The sequence below is a fragment of the Calonectris borealis genome, chromosome Z, assembly GCF_964195595.1.
Source record: "Calonectris borealis chromosome Z, bCalBor7.hap1.2, whole genome shotgun sequence".
Classification (NCBI taxonomy): Eukaryota; Metazoa; Chordata; class Aves; order Procellariiformes; family Procellariidae; genus Calonectris; species Calonectris borealis.
Genome location: NC_134352.1, coordinates 1,111,018 through 1,124,417, shown reverse-complemented (window position 1 = coordinate 1,124,417; position 13,400 = coordinate 1,111,018). Strand labels below are relative to the sequence as shown.

The 13,400-nt window shown below is 59.7% G+C and overlaps 1 protein-coding gene across 1 annotated transcript; it reads right to left on the bottom strand.

Annotated features, from left to right (window-relative positions):
• Positions 1-4,494: 4,494 nt before the first annotated feature.
• On the bottom strand, positions 4,495-12,037 carry LOC142075555 (glutaredoxin-1-like). The gene is made up of 3 exons (XM_075136994.1): positions 11,748-12,037; positions 7,694-7,808; positions 4,495-4,726 (listed from the first exon to the last, which is right to left on the bottom strand). Exons 1-2 carry the CDS (start codon positions 11,943-11,945, stop codon positions 7,701-7,703), a joined length of 306 nt encoding a protein of 101 aa, XP_074993095.1. The 5' UTR covers positions 11,946-12,037; the 3' UTR covers positions 4,495-4,726; positions 7,694-7,700.
• Between the last annotated feature and the right edge of the window lie 1,363 nt (positions 12,038-13,400).

Below are 13,400 nucleotides of genomic sequence, written 5' to 3'. Positions count from 1 at the left end.
GACCTTCGGGACATTCTCCGTCCGGTAAAAATGTCACTACGGTGGTCTGAGCTGGGGGTGTGCGCAGGCTACTGAAGGTCGGTATCCTGCAACGCGGTCTTGCAACAGCCGCTGCAGCCCGCGCACGCGCCCCCTGCCCCGGCCACCCCCCGCCTGCTGGCTGACGCCTCCTGGCAGGGCCACGGCCACGCGTCCGCGCAGCACGTTTTTGGTGGGGCTTTCGCTGCCACTGGGCTGCTGGCGGGGAGCTCCGGGTGCTCCCTTCTGCGCCGTCGCCCGTCCGAGGGACGAGCTGCCTGGGGCGGGCACCGCCCGGGGCCGCGCGGCCGGCGGGGGGGTGCCAGCGGCAGGACGCCCACCGCGAGAGCAGGGGCCAGACTCGGACCTGCCGCAAACAGGGCTGTGTCGGGAAAGGGGTTGACGGGCAGCGCGGCTGCTGCCAAGACAAACTGGGTGAGGAGCTGCTTTCGGCGCTTGGCACTGAAATAACACGACCTCAGAAAAAGGGCGTAAAGACTGTTTCGCCGTGATGAGGGGGCAAAATCCGCCAAGTCAAAACCCTTCTGAAGTCTTCTCACTTTTATTTCTCTCAACCTTCTTTCCCCTCCTTCTTTTTTCTAAACAAAAAAATTAAAAGCTTGTCTGTCTTTTTTTGGTTGTGAAAGTTCAGTTAAAACCCGTGCATACCAGTTGTTGTTTTGTTAAAGCCCAGAACTCGCCTGATTTTTGATGCAGAGTTCAACCTTTAGGATTTGCCCAGCAGACAGAGCCTAAGGGGAAGAACCCAGCCCCGCTTTGGGGCCACCGAGTCAGCGCGGCCCCTCGGCATCTCCCCAGACCGCGGCCCCTCTCTCCGGGCAAAGCTGGGGTGAGGCAGCATGAGCCCGGCCCCGCCGCCAGTTCGGCAAGGAGCCGTGCAGCCGCTCCCCGCCGCAGAGCTGCCCGGCGGCGCCGGCTGGGGTGGCCGGTCCTCCTGGCCCTCACCACCTGCCAGGAGCGAAAGAGGGGAAATCACAGGCTTTCTCCCACCCTTGCGAATGAACAGGAAAGGTAAAAGCTTCATTCTCGGCAAGTTTAAAGTCCTTTACCTCCTGGCAGAACGGCAACCTCGCATTTCAGCCCGTCCTAGGTAACTTAGGCTGACTCGTGCAGATTTCTGCAGATGTCGCGGATGGAGCGAGAGAGAGATGCACTTCGCTCGTAAGAGAGCAGCAGCAGTGTGCTTATTGATGTAAGACAGCGATTTAACAAAGTTGATGGCAGACGCGACAGTGGTTTAACGAGATTCCATGGCCAGGTACACTTTATTTACTGCACGGAGGACAGGGTCAGACAAAACTGCCAGGGAGACCCTCCCGCTGAGTCACCGGGTTCAGAGAGGACCCCCTTGCGTTCCAAGCTCCTTCCCTTAGAGGAGTCTGGGTGCGGCTGGATCCCGTCCTGGTCAACGGTTTATGCCTGAAGTATGACGTATGCGCAATCCATCCGTTATATCCCTTAGCCAAGACTTCCAAGCTCAGCGTGCTGTTCGTCCCTTACCCAGGATCTGTTGTGGCGAGGACTCTCTCCACCTCGAGGAGTAACCCTGGGAGGTCCCCGCTCAGGGCAGATCCCGCCATGCAGGAGAGCTCAGCGGGCTCTTGGGCTGCCGCTGTGTACGGGGTAGGACGATTGACTCACAGTCAGATTTACAAACCGACTGCGGTTAGTTTCTTCCAAATCTGGCTGGAGTCACGCGTTGACAGCACTGTGGTTAGGTGAATGCGTTGCCTGTTGTGTTGTTACCCGTCTCCCCCAAATCCACTCTGAGCTGGATGCACCCAGCACGACCAGACGCATCCATCACTGTCACCACCAGTGGTTATCATCACCTGAGCAGGGTTATGGGAAAAAGTCAGGTTGGGGGCAGGGGGAGCACACCGTCACAGCAGATTCATGTTTTTTGAGCATATCTTCACCCTCTCCCAGGCAAAGGGCAGTCCTTAAATATGAGAAGTTGTCCTGGTTTCGGCTGGGATAGAGTTAAATTTCTTCCTAGTGCTGTGTTTTGGATTTAGTATGGGAAGAATGTTGATAACACACTGATGTTTTCAGTTGTTGCTAAGTGCCCTGCTAGTCAAGGACAGCTCCCATGCCCAAATGCACGAGAGGCTGGGAGGGAGCATAGCCAGGACAGCTGGCCGTGCTAGCCAATGGGGTATTCCATACCATGTGACGTCATGCTCAGTATATGAACGGTAGGTGTGTTCCAGGAAGTAGCGATCGCTACTGGGTTATCGCTCAGCGGGTGGTGAGCAACTGCATTGTGCATCACTCATTTTGTATTTCCCTCCCATCTGCTCCTTCCTTTTCTGTTCCATTAAACTGTCTTTATCTCAACCCACGAGTTTTTCTCACTCTTACCCTTCCGATTCTCTCCCCATCCCACTGCGGGGGGGGGGTGGGGTGGGGGTGGGGGGTGGGTGAGCGAGCGGCTGCGTGGGGTTTGGCTGCCTGCCCGGTTAAACCACGACAGAAGTTCAATGCAGAAGTTTCCTAGATGGCATGACAGACTTTTTTGAAGCTGTTCTCAAGCGGAACTCGCTGCTTCCAGTCCTTTCATGCACCTAGACTTGCCACTGGATGAAAAGTTTAAAATCCAACAGCAAAGTTTAAATATATTACCATCCAGAAACAATGTCAGGTGACGCTGCTGTAGGAATTTTCTCATGCATGGGCACACCGTGCACGTCTGGAGGTACGTCAGAACCGCTGCTGGAGGGTGTGTTTTACAGAATTTCAGAGGATGGGCAGTAACTCTTGCTGCCGATGATGATGATGAGAGAAACTGCTTAAGAACAGTTAAACCTGCAGCCACAATTTTCTATTTTCAGTGCTTGGAAAAGTCATGCTTTTTCCCTTCTTGCTTAATGATTGAGAGGAGAGTTGTATTGGGGGACCTTTGCCAAAGCTAAATTCTGTGCCATAAATTGAGAACTCTGGCATTGGAGGGTCTCGGTGAAGAGCTGGAGGGTTTGGCCTCCAACAGCACCTGCTACACGACCCTTTCCCAAGGAACGGAAAGAGCTTATCCATGCAGCTGCATACGTATTGCAAGCTGCACTGTGACAGGAAAGCAGAAATAGCTAATTACGGACGTTCGGTCTAAAATTCTTAGTCTCATGCAGTATCGCTATTTTACCTCCTATAAAGCCTTAATGCTTCTTGTTTGTGTGATACAGTTTGAATTTGCAGTAAACGACGCTGCTGGTGCATACCTCCTCCAGTGCTCGTGCTTGTTCGCAGCCTGGGAACCGCAGGGTTCGGCTTGGAGATGGTTCTGGGTGTCACCAGTTTTACACTTAAGTAATGAGTTTGCATTGATAAGGTTGATTGCTGAGGTTTCTCGGGGATGTGGAACAAGAGGTTTATTTGGGTGTGTGACAAATGCACCAGGAGTCGCATTAAATGTAATTGTCAAATACGGATACCCGTATGGACACCTCTTGTTCCAGATCCTCAAGAAACCTCAGCAAACAACCTTTACTTAATTTTACAGTTAAGTAATGAGTTCGCACTGATAAGGTTGATTACAGTTTAATGGTGGCCCCAAAGCGGGGCTGGGTTCTTCCCCTTAGGCTCTGTCTGCTGGGCAAATCCTAAAGGTTGAACTCTGCATCAAAAATCAGGCGAGTTCTGGGCTTTAACAAAACAACAACTGGTATGCACGGGTTTTAACTGAACTTTCACAACCAAAAAAAGACAGACAAGCTTTTAATTTTTTTGTTTAGAAAAAAGAAGGAGGGGAAAGAAGGTTGAGAGAAATAAAAGTGAGAAGACTTCAGAAGGGTTTTGACTTGGCGGATTTTGCCCCCTCATCACGGCGAAACAGTCTTTACGCCCTTTTTCTGAGGTCGTGTTATTTCAGTGCCAAGCGCCGAAAGCAGCTCCTCACCCAGTTTGTCTTGGCAGCAGCCGCGCTGCCCGTCAACCCCTTTCCCGACACAGCCCTGTTTGCGGCAGGTCCGAGTCTGGCCCCTGCTCTCGCGGTGGGCGTCCTGCCGCTGGCACCCCCCCGCCGGCCGCGCGGCCCCGGGCGGTGCCCGCCCCAGGCAGCTCGTCCCTCGGACGGGCGACGGCGCAGAAGGGAGCACCCGGAGCTCCCCGCCAGCAGCCCAGTGGCAGCGAAACTCCCACCAAAAACGTGCTGCGCGGACGCGTGGCCGTGGCCCTGCCAGGAGGCGTCAGCCAGCAGGCGGGGGGTGGCCGGGGCAGGGGGCGCGTGCGCGGGCTGCAGCGGCTGTTGCAAGACCGCGTTGCAGGATACCGACCTTCAGTAGCCTGCGCACACCCCCAGCTCAGACCACCGTAGTGACATTTTTACCGGACGGAGAATGTCCCGAAGGTCACTTGGGAGAGACAGGCAGGAAAAAGCTTGTCGAGAGAAAAGAGGCATTTCGGAGGCGTGCGGGAATGGGTCTGCAGAAGAAGAACCACAACGCTGGACGCAGCCGCTTAGAGCAAGCGTATTTTATTGGGCTGGATCAGACGGCGTTCTGGACTTCTTTCCAGAGCTGCAGGAGGGAGGAAGAGATGTTAACGCATCGAAGCACTCGTCAGTGCACGCAAAAGAAGCTGCATTCGCCAGAGGGGTGCCTTTGAGCCCGCAGAAGGAAGTCGCAAGGAATTTGCTCCAAGAAGCGTGTGCGTCAGAGTGAGGAGGTCATGGCTCCTGGTCGTCTTTCTCCTGAAAGCAGAAAGAGCAGACATAAAGGGTAGAGACCGCTGCTGCTAGGCACTCCTGGATTAATACACTACCGTTACAGAACCCTCTTTGGAGACCTTTTAAAAAGTGCTTTGACATGCGTATACGTACCTGTACACTTCTCTTGTAGCCAGACATACGCGTGTGCCCGTGTATATGCACACATTTTTGTGCGTATACACACGCATCGTATCTAATACGCCCGAGTCCAGCCATCTTTGCTGAAAACCGTCTTACCAAAGCAGTCGCTTTGATTCGGTCAGGAAACGCGGACCTCGGGCTCCGCGAAGTCAAGCATTCAGCCTCCCGAGCACCTGACTGCCTGGCGCAAGCTGCGCTCTCGGTTCCAAGCGCCTTACTGCGTGGCACACGCAGGAGTTGAGTTGCGCGCACTACGCCCACGAGCACACCCGCGTCCGTCGGTGCAGGTAGCTGCGTGTTAGCTTCTGGAGGAGTGGAATGCAAGTTTAAAAGAATTCTCCGTGCTACAAGGGGAGTTGAAGGGATGTTCGATGAGGGAGAGCAACGCACCCCCGCCTGCGTCTGCCTTTTCCGTACGCCGCCGAGGAGCAGCAGGGTGTTCTCTTCTTGCTCTGGGAACAACGCAGCCCACACGTTTACATGTGTCTTGGCTGTCACTCTTAGCGTGGGGGCTTTGCCTTCGCCATGTCCCCAAAAGCCCACTCCCGGCCCACGCCCACTCGTGCCCCAGCCAAGCGCAGCGCTGGCAGACGTCACGACCGCCCCAGTGTCCCTACGCCACTCGCTGGAGCGGGACGCTCCATCTGCCTCCTTTCTGCGGGGCTGGCTGCCTCCTTTTCTGCAAAAAGCCAAGTCTTTGAGATTCCGGAAAGACACGACTCTCTCCTTGCCTCCACCCCCTGCACCTGCCCTTCGGTGCGGTGAGGACCAGAGACGGCCCGTGGCAGCGCCTGCCTCGCCCTGCTCTTCATCTCCTCTTGCTGCTGCGCTGCTCCTTTAGGTTATTGCTCCGTTCCTCCTGCGCCTTTCTGCCCGCTGCCGCAGGCACGGAGTTTAGGCTGCCCTGTCCTGTCCTCCAGCCTCCTCCTCCGAGAGCGGTCTGCCCGACCCTGACCCTCCAGCAAAGAAGGGGCTGGATCGGCAGAGCTCCTGCCGGGTGGAGCGTGGGGGGCAAGATGTGCAGCGACACAAGTCTTGCCCATCTGGAGGGTGAAACGTTCCCAGAGAGGTTGCGCAGACCCTGTCCTTGAAGGTTTGCCAGGACCTGGCTGGAGAGCGCCCCGGGCAACCTGCTCTCGTCCCACGGCTGACCCTGCCGGGAGCAAGGGTTGGACGAGAGACCTCCGGAGGTCTCCTCTGACCTGAAGGATTCTGCGATCCGCCTCTCCTCATCCCTATAGTCTCCTCCTTTGTTCTGTAATCGCTTTGGTCTTGTGTATAACCCTTACGTATCCTACACGTACAGCCCTTCTCCAGCATCAGGCAGACTACTGGAGCTATGGACCACAGCCCGATACCGGCACGCCGGAGGGCAAAGGCTCCCAGGGGCAGGCACCTCCTGACTGGGCTACACGGAGTCTTTGCTCCTCGTTGCCAGCAACAGCAAAATCTGCCTGAAAGTTCCAGACCGCGTGGCCAGGCTCCGTCGTGACCTCACTCCGACGTCTGCAGAGCCGGGCGCGTCTGGGCAGCCAGAAAGGACGCGGCGTCGCCTCTTCTGCAGGAGCGACGCTGGCTGTGGCGGTGCCAAGACGTGCCCGAGGCTGCCGCTCTTGGCCCTGCTTCCACCAGCCAAGGGCGGCAGACCTCTGCTTTGGGACCGGGAAACTCCTTCCCGTGGCTTTGCAACACCAGGCGAGGAGAAATTTCAGATTGAACTCTTGGAGTCCATCACGTCGCGAAATGATCGTCAAGCGCGCGAAGGAGCGTCCCCGGGATGGGCAACTGGGACTTCTGGGTGTCGCATGGTTCGGGTGGTGCAAGGTCTCCTCCCCTCTCTGGCAGGAATTAACGCACCCGACGTCACGGAGATCTGTCTGCAGTCCAGCGTCTGGGCTACCTCCCGCCGTCGGGCAACGGTCTGAATTGTTTCCCAACGCACTTTTTTCATAATGCATTTGCCAATTCCCTTCTTCAAGCTCCGGATTGCACGGGTTTTGCTGAAGGTGGGGCTTAGGGAAATGGGCACCCAACACAGGCCTTTAATGACCGAGGCAGCTGTGATGCCTGGTTCTCCTCCAACTCTCCTCAGCGTTGAGTCCTGGAAGCCCTTTTAGGTGCACGTGCAAACCCCGGGCCCTTACCCCCCTTACCTAAATGTTGAAGAGCTCTTCCCGGCTCTGCTCATCTCCTGCAGGCCGTTTCCCCGTGTAAAAGATGCAGCACGCGCGTACGGGACCCGCACAAATGTCCTCCGCCTCCGCCTGTTGTGTCGGACCGGTTCCTGCTGCAGCGTTTCTCCATGCCTGCGTGCAAGCACCTCAGAAAGTCCTGCGGAGGGTCACCACGCTCCCCACTGGCAGAAAAGCACGGTGGGTCCCCAACAGAGTGTCCAGACGTTTTTGAAAGCCAGTGACAATACAATACAAGCCCGTCTTCTATCGGCAGGCGGGCTGAAACTTCAGAGACTTTGTTCTAGAGCAACAGGCCCCTTCTTCTGACGTGGGGAAGAAAAAGAAAGCGAGCTCTGCCAGCTGAGCCATTTTGTCTAGATCCTAGGCAAAGGCTGGCAACTGCAACCTGTCTTGTCAGGGACGTTGGTGACATTTCTTTCAAGTATGCAGGAGGAAAGTCCCAACGCGTCTACCAGATGCACCTGGGAACGCCAGAGATGCATTCACACCTTGCTGCTGCGTAAGAGCACGCAACACCGCTCCATCCAGTCATGCTTCAGCATTAAAAATACTCAGATTTGTCTACGCTACAGAAACCATTGCTGTTGGCCGGGGAGCGCTCCCCGGGACTTACCCTGCAGCTACCGCAGGGCACCGATCTGACGCAGCATTCCCGGGAGCCTGCAGCACATGTTCTCCAGGTCGGAAGAGTCTCCAATGTAGAGTCTCCCAAAGAAGACGCAAGGGACCTGGGAAAGACAACGCCACGGATTAGTCATAGAGCTGAGGGCAAAGAGCGGGGGAGGATTTGCCTGGGAGGCAGACTTCACACCACGGAGACCGTGATTTACAAAACCCTCCTCTCCTTGTCCCCACCCGCCGTCTGTCCACAAGTCTGCTGCGAGAAAGAAGGGGAAGGGGAATACCCTGCATTCCGGAGAGGCTGCAGCGGGTGGCACCCCCCAGGGCAGCGCTGGGTAGGCTCAGACACGGGATCCCAGAGCAGCGGGCGAGCAGCTCGGCGTGCCGAGACCCGCGGCCGTAGGGGCCGCGCGCGCGCCGGGGGCAGGCTCTCCAAGCGCCGAGGAGTCCCCCCGTGCCCCCGAGCGCTCCCCGGCACGTGACGCTGCCGCGTGGGCTGCGTTGCCGGCCGCGACGGCCACGCTGCTACCCAAGTCCCCTGGTGCAGCAAGCGGACGTTTCCGGCACGAGCCCTTCTCCACGCGCCCTGCTCCTGGCACGAGCCCTTCTCCACGCGCCCTGCTCCTGGCACGAGCCCTTCTCCACGTGCCCTGCTCCTGGCACGAGCCCTTCTCCACACGCCCTGCTCCTGGCACGAGCCCTTCTCCACGTGCCCTGCTCCTGGCACGAGCCCCTCTCCACGCACCCTGCTCCTGGCACGAGCCCTTCTCCACGTGCCCTGCTCCTGGCACGAGCCCTTCTCCACGCGCCCTGCTCCTGGCACGAGCCCTTTTCCACGCGCCCTGCTCCTGGCACGAGCCCTTCTCCACGCACCCTGCTCCTGGCACGAGCCCTTCTCCACGCGCCCTGCTCCTGGCACGAGCCCTTCTCCACACGCCCTGCTCCTGGCACGAGCCCTTCTCCACGTGCCCTGCTCCTGGCACGAGCCCTTCTCCACGCGCCCTGCTCCTGGCACGAGCCCTTCTCCACGCGCCCTGCTCCTGGCACGAGCCCTTCTCCACGCGCCCTGCTCCTGGCACGAGCCCTTCTCCACGCGCCCTGCTCCTGGCACGAGCCCCTCTCCACGCGCCCTGCTCCTGGCACGAGCCCCTCTCCACGCGCCCTGCTCCTGGCACAAGCCCTTCTCCACGCACCCTGCTCCTGGCCTGTTGTCCTCCGCCTGCCTCCCTGCCCTGCCCGCCGGCGGCTTTCCTGCCCAGGCTGGGCCCTTCACCCGCCCCCCTCGCCTGGCTGCAAGGCGAGCGGCCGTCAGGGCAGAGCCAAACCTAAAAAGCAGACAGGAGGAGCGAAGAAACCCCTCTCCTGGAGACCGGGAGCAGTTACTGAACCTCAGCAGCTGAGGCTTCCTCAAGGCACACATGTGCCGCTCTCCGCAGAGGGAAGTGAAAAGCATTGCCGAGCTGGGAAAAAGCACCCCAGCTGAAGCCAGGGAAGGTAAAAAGAAATGACAAGACAGGCAGAAGTGAAATTATGGAGGTGGTAATAGCTCGGGGACTCAAGGCAGGAGGCGCGGGCAGGAACAGGCTTAAAACGCTAAGGGCAAAAGTGGAGTTTGCTCTTCATCCTGCACGCTCAGCTTGGTGAGCAAAGCTGTCCCACCGCCGCAAGTCCCCCAAGCCCCAGCGCAGCTACGACGAGGCTTCGTCTGTCAGCCTCTCCTCGGCAGCAGCCCTCCGTCCTCGCTCATGCCGGCCATCCCTCTCCCCATCCCTCCCCTGCTGGGAAACTCCCTTCTGCTGCCAGGAACCGACTTCTCCCGCTGGCGAACCTCACGCCATTCCTCTTCAGCCTGGACATCGGCTTCCACTTCCTCTCGCTGCTAATCCTATCAGTCCCCCTCCTGCTGGGAAATGCGTTTCTGCTTTCGCTTTGCTGCTTCACTGACAAAGCTGGCCATCCTCTCCCTCCCTCCCCCGCTCCCTCCCAAATTCCCCCGCTGCCAGGAAAGTGCCTCTGCTTTCGGGATCCTGCTTGCCGTTCCCAGCACTGCTCAGCGCGGCTGCTGCGGTCCAGCGGGTGCTCAGCTGCAGGGCTGCGAGGGTGCCTGAGCTCCGCAGGGACGGCCACCGGCACGCGGCAGCGTACGGCAAAGCTCGGAACTCGCACGGCGGGAGGGGGCCGGGGAAGGCACGGTTGGGTTAACGAGGCTTTCCTAGAAGGTCCAGTGCTACAGAGGGCTGGGGCTGTGGGAAGAAACGTGAGGGGTATTATTCGTTGGGAATCCTTGCGGAAAAGGCGCACCGCGTGCTCCGGCAGCACCCGGAGCTCCGGACGCCCGGGCGTTGCGCGCTCTCCCCGAGAAGCTGAGCACGACGCCTCGCAGGGGCCGGCGCGACGTGCGAGGAGCAGCCCGGGCTGTCAATGGGACCATCGCGTCAGGCTGGACGGGGCTCTGAGCAACCCGGTCCAGCGGAAGATGTCCCTGCTCATCGCAGGGCTTGGACGAGGCGGCCGTAACGCCCCTTCCCACCCAGACCGCCCGGTGATTCCGCGACCCCTGGGCCAGGCTGGGGCCAGGCGAAGCGTCCTGCAGGAGGTGCAGACGGACAGCCTGACAGCCCCAGGGAGCGAGGGCTTAACGCCCTTGCCCACGTGCCCCGCACAATCCGCCCGCCGCAACGGGGGGGCGAGGCTGGGCTCCAGCGCCGTGCCGGGGACCTGTCCGTGAGGCGCCGGCAGAGGCTCAAGGCTGCCTCCCCTCCGGGCGCGCACGGCCTCCCTCCTGGGCTGCCTGCTCGGGGGGTGGGTGTCCAGAGGCGCCCACGTACTGCCGCCCCCTTCCCAAACTCAGAGTTCGGACAGGGAGTCAGCCAGAAATCGGGTCCCTTCTGCCGCCTTGAAAGGCCGAAACTGAGCAGGCAGGACCAGGCGCAAGCCGGGAACGAGGCGTGACGCGAGAGCGAGGGCTTTACAGGAGGTTGGGCAGCACTAGCGCCAGTGCTTGGCCGTCACCCGCGCGGGACAGGCTCGGGGACTTTCCGTCAGGGCCAGCTGGCAGTCCCGCTGTCCCGAAAGTGGAGGTACAGGTCTGGGTTTTCCCTGGGCTGAGTCCAGCCACGTGCCTGGACGTGCAGCCAGCGCAGAAGAATCCCCCCGAAACCCAGGCGGCACCGGCAGCGGGTCCCCAGCGCTTCCCTTCTGCTTCCCTTCTCGGGGCGCTGGGGCCTCGGTATCATCGGGCGGGCTGGGGAGGGGGAGAAGGGCGTTGCACAGGGGCATAAGTAAGACTGAGGGGCGGCTGCCTGCCCCGGGTGACGGCGCTTCTGAGGGATTTCCCTCCTGAAACTCAAGCACAAAACGTGCTCCCTGAGACAGAGCAGACTATGTCACTAAGCTTTAAAAGACACGGCCGCTAAACGGGTACGCGCAGCACCTACTTTAGGGCCAGCTGCAACCAGACTGGAGCGATTGGAAGTGCTGTTTCGGCTGAGAGGGAAAGCCAGGGTCCAACCCCAGGCAAGCTCGCGGCCCCCCGTTCTTGCGGCCCCCCGATCTTGCGCCCTCGGGCAGCGGCGTCAGAAGGTCTCCGAAGGAGCTTCGGATCAGGCGCCTGGACACATGGAGGTGCCGCTCCCCAGCAGCCCTTCCTAGCCAGCGGCGCCACGAACCCCGACATCAGGCTTCTCCCGTGCTTCTGCTGTGACAAGAGCAGAGGGTTTGGAGGAGGCACAACGTGTCCCGGGAGGTGCCGCAGCTCCCGGGAGCCGCCGGCAGCGGGCGAGGCTCTGCGCCCAGCCGGTCCCGCGACGGGGAGCAGGCTGACGCCTCGGCACGGATCCCTGCAGAGGCTGCGGCGGCGGGAGGAGCAGCGTCACCGAAAGAAGGAGCGCTTTTACCGGCGGGAGAGGGGTGCGGCCTCTCCCTGGGATCTGGCAGAGGGAGCACCGGGGCAGGGGAGCTCGCTGCAGCCGCCGCAAGAGCTGGCCCGGCCGCGGGCAGCTGGGACAAGGCATCACAAAGCCCGAAGCAGGAGCGCGAGGACTTACGGGTCTTCTCCCGGTTCTTCGCTGCAAGTAGTCCTGCACGTCCTCCCGCGCAGTGACATCGACCACTCGCAGGCCCCCGGGCACGAAGTTGTACCGCTTGAGAATCTCCACGGCGTTCCGGGAGGAAGGGCAGTCTGCCCGTACGAACACGGTCACCCTGCCGTGCCCGAGTTGGCTCTCCACAAAGGTGTCAGCCATGCTGCTCCAGCCGAGCGGCAACGCTGCCCTCGCCAGCGAGTTCACAGGCGGAGGGGGCAGCAGCAGCCTCCGTCCGAGGGTTTTGTCCGCTGCACAGTGCCTTCCTCCCCGAAAACTCCTCCCCAGGAGGCCGGAACCTCCTGGCCAGACCATGTGCTTTAAAGCAGCAACGCTTTTCCTTTCCGTCGGTTTTCGCAGGCAACCCCGCCGCCGGACGAAGCCCCTGTACGGAGCAGGCAGACCCGCGGCTGTCCGGCGGCCCCGCGGCCGGGCGCCGGGGTACGAGGTTCGCAGGAGCCGCTCGCGGCTGGGGCACCGGCCGGGGCCGAGCTCCCACCGCCGCCCCTCTCCCTCGCGCAGGGCCGGCGGTGCCCGTCCTCACCTCGCCTCGCCCGCGGCGGGATGCAAAGCCGCCGAGGGGGACCGCACCGACGTCAGGAAACCTGCGGGCAAGGTCAGGGAGATCCGTCCTCCCGGAACCGGAGAAAAATTGCTTGCTTCGCGAGTGCCTCCTGCCACTGCCAGCCCCCCGTGGTGGGTGCGATTCCCCGCCTCCCGTTTCCAGAAGCGCCTCACGGCTTGTCAGCCTTGCTGCAGCTCCCACAGGGGCTGTGTTTTAGCCAGACATGACCTCAGAACCAAAAGTCTGCAAAGAACCAGCTCCAGGATTGAAAAAAGTCCAGAAATGTTACTTTAGCGGACCCATGCTGCAAAAGTATTTAGGGAACGTCGCAGTGGAATCAAAAGGATTCAGCACACAGGCTGTATGGCACAGTTAAGTACAATTTTGTAAACTTGGCAGAGGGAAAAATCTGAAGGCTGCAATCCTTCAGGGATTTAAAGCGGTACAAGGTAGAGCCGGGTAGCCAGCCCCGCAGGGGTAAATCGCGCCCCAGCTTCGGGTGTCGAGCTGTGGCAGTGAGGTTGCACCCGCAAGGAGAAGGTCAGCGGGACCACGGCGGTCTCCAGTGCCGCAGCATCCCTCCTCCGGGCGCAGCCTCATGCCATCCACTCACCAACATAAAGCTGCTTTATCACAGGGTGGTAAACGACCGTACGCAACTATCACACCATTGCTGGGCAGACTCAGTCTAATACTTAGTTCAGCTTTTGTTATACTGCTCAGCTTTGCTCCACTTTCTTATGAACTAAATTGGTGTATTGCCTGGGAGTCCCTAGCATTTTCCACGTGTTTAACTTGCACAGGATGACAGAGACCTCTGGACATCACCCAGCCCAAGCCCCTGCTCAGGGCAGGGTCACCTCGAGCCAGTTGCTCAGGGCCATGTCCCATCACAGCTTGAACGTCTCCAGCGATGGAGCCTCCACAACCAAAGCAAACTAACTGTTTTCCTTATGGATAGACAGAGCCTCCTTTCAGTATGTGCCTGTTGCCTTTGGTCCTGGCAGTGGGCACCACTGGGAAGACCCTGGCTCCATCGTTTTCATTCCTCC